Source organism: Phalacrocorax carbo, chromosome 6 (assembly GCF_963921805.1).
Source record: "Phalacrocorax carbo chromosome 6, bPhaCar2.1, whole genome shotgun sequence".
NCBI lineage: Eukaryota > Metazoa > Chordata > Aves > Suliformes > Phalacrocoracidae > Phalacrocorax > Phalacrocorax carbo.
In genome coordinates this window covers 31,417,051-31,423,634 of record NC_087518.1, presented here as the reverse complement: position 1 = coordinate 31,423,634, position 6,584 = coordinate 31,417,051, and the positions used below count along the sequence as shown (strand labels likewise).

The following is a 6,584-nucleotide window of genomic DNA, read 5'->3' as shown; positions in this document are numbered from 1 at the left end:
TGCCATGTCTCTAGATCTCAGTTATGTTTATTTTCCTGGGGAAATCTTTCTTGTATTTGTGTCCTGGCCCTAGATAAGACACAGGGAGTGCTCAGCAGGCAGCAGCTGTGCAATCTCTGCCTGCAGCCAGCTGTGCAGGTCTGAGAGACATTTTCTTAAAGAAACAGCTTAGCTTAATCAAATTTAATGGCCTAACCTTGTTAATTAACATAGTCAAGCACCTCTCCCCCGGGGCAAAAAGTATCGGGAAGAAGAAAATCAGCATTTCTGCACTGTGGGAGGTGGGCTGCAGAGAGGTTTTTCCTTGCAGAGTGTCAGGAGCACAGACTAGTGAGAACCCCAGTTGGTTTTGATCAGAAGAGTATTTCACAGTGTCTGCGGCAGCTTCTTGCAGCCGTCTGCATTGGGCATGTCACAGGACCACTGCTGGGCAGAGCCTTTCCATGTCGTGCACCACTGAGCTCTCCCTCCATGAGGACAAAAATAAATCTGCCTCCCACCTGGACAATGCACCAAGCTGCACCTTGCCTGCAGAGCTGAGGCTCTGGAGGTGACCGGTGGCAAGAGGCATGCAGGACCACAGCAACAAGCAGCTAAGAAAGAGCAGACACACACTTTTGGGGGGAAGGAACAAGCAGTGCACACCTTGCTTCTCTCCAGCTGGCAGCCTCACACACCGTATGCAGGGCCACGCGTTCCTGTGTAGCGTGGACTGCAGAGAGAAGGGGAGGTTCCTGGGTCCTAGGCTAGAAACAGGAAGGGGTTGGGATCAAGTTGAGCATCCTGGAGGAGTCCAGGGATCGAGGGGATGCAAAAATTGTCCATGCAGGCTCCTGAAGCCCCAGTAGGAGGGGAGAATGGGATCTTCACTGACTATTCCTATTTATTCAGCCAACAAAGCCTACAGCAGTGACCAGAAGTAACATCGCTGCTCTCCAAAGAAGTACCCTGTGCAGTAGCTCTGCTGTCTTCCCTCCAAATTACACCAGAGTGCAACATCTTTGGGAAGAGGCATACCTTCTCCTTCCTCTTAGGTAAGTGCTGGGGATGGTGGGGAGGTGGGTGAAGAATCCACCACCTCTCCCCCTGCAGCAGCATTTCGCTGGGGTCCTCCACAGCAGCGCTGGCCATGCTGCACCCCAGATGTATCACTCAGATAGGTCCTGGCTCCTGGAGCCCAGCAACGCAACAGTCCCCATCAACACAGTGATACCAAGGCAGAGAGGATCCTTCTGGGATTCAGGTTCTGTCCCTGGGCAAGTCGCAAACCTCACTGGCTATAAAATTTGAGTGATCTCAGGGCAAGGCACAGGTTTTAAGAATCTGTTTTGGCCCTCCAGCATTACTGTTACTGGGCTGGGTATAGCACCAAAACAAAGGTAGTATGAGGATGTGAAATTTTTATGGGACTACCCCAACCAGCTCAAGCCTTGAAACCAGAATGGCAAGTCCTGAAGGCAAACAAACCACATTATCTGAGCCGTCCCAGCTTCTAAAAATGTAGCATAGACTCCGGTTAACCCCCAAAGGTCTTTCCACAGAGGCCAGCTGGAACAGGAAAGTTTCTCCTGCACTAGCATGAAGAGATGATGCCATCCTGTGGCTGTTCGGAAATCCTGACTTCCCACCATAGTTTTCCAGCCACTGCCACTTTGACTGACCTTCCTGGTAAAAGAGGGCCCCATAATTAGGAGAGACAAGTAAACCCTCCTCAGAAACTGCAAATAAGGTGTCTCATTTGCCTTTGTCTCTGAAATACAGAGCCCATACCGCTTAAGAGAATATTCCCTCCTCTCAGGTAAGATGCAGCATTAGAAGGAGATCATGTTTTGCCTCTGAGGTTTGCACAGGAAAGAGCTGCTGGCCACAATCACACCTGCTGCTTTTTAAAGCGTACACTTGCTTCTGGAGTGGCTGTGTGGGAGGCTAGTCCTCCCATCCCCATCAGACACCTTCCTCGTGTCGACACTGTACCCTTTAACTGAACAAGATAGTGAAACATGTCCTTGCCTTCAGACAAGCGAGTAATGGGGAGAAATCACTTCACCACAGTAAAGAACCCTCATCTTTTTCCTGTGTCTTCCTCTCATGCTCTTAGCACAGAGCCTGCAAAACACTTCAAGCACAATTTTCCTTTCTTCTCCTCCCTCCATTAGTCTCCTCCTTCACCTGTAGCCAGGCTTGGATATCCTAATGCAGGTCAGATGAGTCTATGCCTCCCCACCATGCTAGAGGAACAGTCCTGAAAGTACTATAAAGAATTGAGTACTCACCTTTGAGAGACAGCTCTCTAGCTAGCTCTCCTCAGCCAGGTCCTAGCAGCCACCGATCAGTTAATTTCTTCGCAGTATTCAGTCATGAAGAGATCACACAGTCCCCATGCATGTTCTGGAGCAAACTCCAAAGACCTAATTTTCACAGCCCCGGTGCTTCCACATTACTCTGGCAACGCCAAGGGCCTGTGTATTGCTTTATCTCTGTGAAGAAGGCTTAGTTTAAATGGGGAAAAAATAATTCTGCAACCCAAAGCAAAGAATACAGAAAACTTTCGAGACCTCCTTTATTTGAAATTTTATTGCTTCCCCAAAGTCTGGAAAGGATTCTTTAAAATGTATTACTCAGCTTAGCACTGGGATAGAAAAGGCCATTAAGACATAGGACAATCGCGTTCCAGTCTGCTCATACAAGGAAGCCTTTGAGCAAGCATCGTTTGGTGAGCTCAGACTTCTCCCTGGCTGTAGCTAGTGGTCCAGAATTTCAATATCTGCTCAGGGAAAGAAAATAAAACTCACCATTACAGCTGTGAGGAGAAAAAGCAGCCAAATGTGAAACCATGCACTGGGGCCCATAGGAATCTGCAGACAGCCTGAAAGAAAAGCCTGACAGAGAGCATGCAGGATCAGTTTATAACTCAGAGGTGTTCATTTTAGAGGCAGGTGACAAGCATTATCATTTCAGCATCACTAGCTACCACACTGCTAATGAAAAAGCAGAAGGTGGCAGATGGGACAATCACATAGAGAATTGCGTTCATGGTTTGTAAATAGCCTCTTAGGCAAGCGGTATGCAGAGACAGGCTTGGGATGGTGAGCAGACCTTGGACGAGTATAGCCCTTACACTCACCTGGTTCTGGGCCTCACCCAGGAGCAAGAACATTAACTCACTGTGTCTCTCCTCAGGCTTTTCTTTGGACTGGGAGACAAGAAGAGACAAGCAAAACAGAGAGCAAATCACCTGGAGAGATGTGATACTGGATGCTGAGGAACCCAGACTACAGACCATACCTGGGTTAATGAGCCTTGCCAGCAGCCTGACAACATTTCCCAAAACTCAGCTCTTTGACTGGAAGAAGAGTAGGGAATGTGCCCCAAATTATGAGGAGAAAGAAATAAAAAAAAAAGGGACCACAGACCAAGACGGAGAAGGAATGGTCTCAGGAAAGTGCTCTCTGATGTACATTAAGGAGCTATTATTTTTTAGTGGGATCAAATTTTTTTTTCAGTCTGAAGTGGATGGCACCAGAAAAGGACAGAATTCAGAAGAGTTAGCAACATGGGTTTTGAGAAACAACATCGTGTGTTAAAACTTGTTTCATGTAAAGTTCATAGAAGTTGCATACATTGGATCAAGCAGGTCCTTGTCATGTTTAGTCAAACAGGGGAGCTACAAGTTGGATGCTCCCCACAAGCCCCCTCCCAGTCCCTGACAGATCACCCAGCAGGAGCTCAAAAGGCTGGAAGCAGGCTGGACTGCAGATCCAGAGGTCTCTGGGTGCACGCCAGTCAGTGATTGTCTTCAATGTATTGGAGAAAGCTGTTGGAATCTAACTTTGTTAAGAAATATTGAATATTTTAAAAAATGTCTTTGGATACTGTCCTGCACAGAGTTCAGTTTAAGCCTGATCTTCCCCTTCCCTGAGACCTCTTCTTCCTCCCCAGGACTGGCTTATTACGAGAAGACTGAGGACGGATCTTCATCTCAGTAAAAGGGATGGAGAATTCATGGCCTTTCCATGGCTCCCAGTTCACCCCCTGGGAAAAGACCAAGGAATTTCATTCATTAAAGCACCCAGAGCAGGTATTACAAGTCTACCACTGCCCCCCTTTAATACTATTTAACCCTCCAATAAACAGAGATGCTATTGTTCATCGGATTTTGACTGTCATTATAATCAGTCTTCCAGACACTCTTAATACAAATCAAATCAAGGTGCAAGGCCACACCTTGAATACTGTGTTCAGTTTTGGGCCCCTCAGCATAAGAGGGACATCGAGGTGCTGGAGTGTGTCCAGAGAAGGGCAATGAAGCTGGTGAAGGGTCTGGAGAGCCAGTCTTATTAAGAGAGGTTGAGGGAATTGGGGTTGTTTAGCCTGGAGGAGGCTGAGGGAAGACTTCATCGCTCTCTACAACTACCTGAAAGGAGGCTGTAGTGAGGTGGGTGTTGGTCTCTTCTCCCAAGTTACTAGCAGATGAGAGGAAATGGCTTCAAGCTGCATCAGGGGAGGCTTAGGTTGGATATTAGGAAAAATTTCTTTACTGAAAGAGTGGTCAGACATTGGAACAGGCTGCCCAGAGAGGTGGTAGAGTCACCATCCCTGGAGGTATTTAAAAGACGCGTACATGTGGCACTTCAGGGCATGGTTTAGGAGACATGGTAGCATTGGGCTGACAGTTGGACTTGATGATCCTAGAGATGTTCTCCAACTGTAATGATTCTATGATTCTAAATCTCTATCCAGTTTGGAACACAACACGACTCAGCCATCTTCAAGGCCAAAATAAGCCTGTACAATGAGATGCATGCCAAGGCATGCACTAAAAGCCAAGGTATAGGATACCTGAGACAGTGAGCCAGCATCTTAGTGTGGCTCCTAGTGAGTGTTATTTTATTTGTTCCCCTCAGAAATCAAGACAGCTCCACCTCAAGTATCTCTGCCCACAAGAATCAGGGTACAGGGAGCTCAAGTCCTCTGGATGCAGGGAGGACAATGTAAGAGCTATAAGTTTCCTCATGGGTCATTTTCCTTTCAAATTATGAGTTAGGATAGCCTAGGCAATCTCTCCTGCTCCAAGAGGAGACATCCCCCTTCTCAAGGGATTTTTCTCAAGGCTAGGGAGAGACCTGACCACGAGACAGAGCTCTGCCACTCACCTCACTGTGCTTGGTCTCCCCATATTTCCCATTGAGGTTGGCCAAGTGGCAGTTCTTGTACCACCATGCACCATGGTGTGTCAGAGCACAGTTGCTGAGAGACACATCATTGTCTCTGTCCCACGTTGTGAACTTCCAGCCATTGTGGTAGGTCATTGCATCCCCTAAGGGCAGGGATGAAAGACAGACATCAATAGGAGTAAGAGACTACAGTTGCTCAGCCTTAGGCTTCTACACCCTCAGGCAGAACAGATCAGGATGAAAAGCAACAGCACAGGATGGGTCTGGACAATAATTTCTAAAGGGCTGCTATTAGAGGGCATGTCCAAGGGCTGGATCCTGCCAGCTGAAGATCTAAGCCTTATGGCAGGAGGATAAGTGGAACACTATGGACACAATGGTAAGGATTTACCAGTGGCAGAAGCCAGCAGCAAACTCCCATCCTGAACAAAAGCCACTTTCTTTGCACTTCTCAGATGGGGAGCCCCAGAAGTTGCTCCCTCATCACCATATTTCCTCATGGAAATGCTTCCCAGTCTGCCTTTTCAGCTGGTGTTTCACGGGGCTAGAGAACCCTCTCTTTCCCATAAAAAACCCAACTCTTTCTCCTGTCTTCAGCAAGAGACAGGCCTGTGGGCGCACTCTCCTCAGCCTTCCCAGGACGTATGCACTTCTCTCCTCAAAGAGAACCACATCTGATCTAACCTGACCTAATGAGCTCTCACACTACTGGCAAAACAAATACACAGGTCCCAGCATTTGCTTCCTGTGCTAAGCAGAGAGAGCACAAGTCTGAGGCACTCCTCACCAGCATTGCCTCTGTAATTCCCCACTGACAGCCTGTATCTTTCCTTGCTCGAGGCAACCTGGAAGAAGTCATAGACAGCGTAGACAGATTCCGTGGCTGTCTGCAAATCCACCCGGAGCTCATAGTGGATGGGGCTGCTGCTTGTGAGATTGTGCAGCTTGTCAAGACCTAGAAGAAAAAAAAGAATTACTCTTAAATGGGAAAAGCCTGTTCACCTTTGCAGTCCTAGACTCTCACCCTGTGGCCACTTCAGTTAAATCAGATATTTCCTGCCTCCCTCCTCCCTGCTTGATGCTGTCACAACATTCTTCCAAGTTTATTCTGTCTTATCTCATTTTTCTGGCAAGAGACAGCAGTATCAGAAAAAACAAACAGCCTAACTCAGTGCAAGACTGGCTGTAGCGCAACATTATTTTTCCCAGAACATTTAACAACTATTGCTCCAAAGACCTTGACCTATTTAGTGCTGGATTCTCTGATCCATGCAGAGTTCTCTAACAGAATGAGAAAGACTATACACCTAATACACCAAGTTTTGGGTAGCATCCTGGAGTTTGCATTTTCACAAATGCAGTTTCTTTATTTTCCCTCTCATAGGAACATACAAGCCTGAAATAAACCCT

The 6,584-nt window shown here is 47.3% G+C and overlaps 1 protein-coding gene across 1 annotated transcript in view; it reads right to left on the bottom strand.

Annotated features, from left to right (window-relative positions):
- Nucleotides 1–2,556: 2,556 nt before the first annotated feature.
- TNN (tenascin N) overlaps nt 2,557–6,584 on the bottom strand; it is a 33,520-nt gene continuing 29,492 nt past the window's right edge. The window contains exons 14-16 of the mRNA XM_064454441.1: nt 5,962–6,129; nt 5,154–5,317; nt 2,557–4,032 (exon numbers count right to left, since the gene is read on the bottom strand). Of these exons, the coding sequence (XP_064310511.1) occupies nt 3,889–4,032; nt 5,154–5,317; nt 5,962–6,129 (476 nt within the window). The 3' untranslated portion in view covers nt 2,557–3,888. The remainder of the gene's footprint in view (nt 4,033–5,153; nt 5,318–5,961; nt 6,130–6,584) is intronic.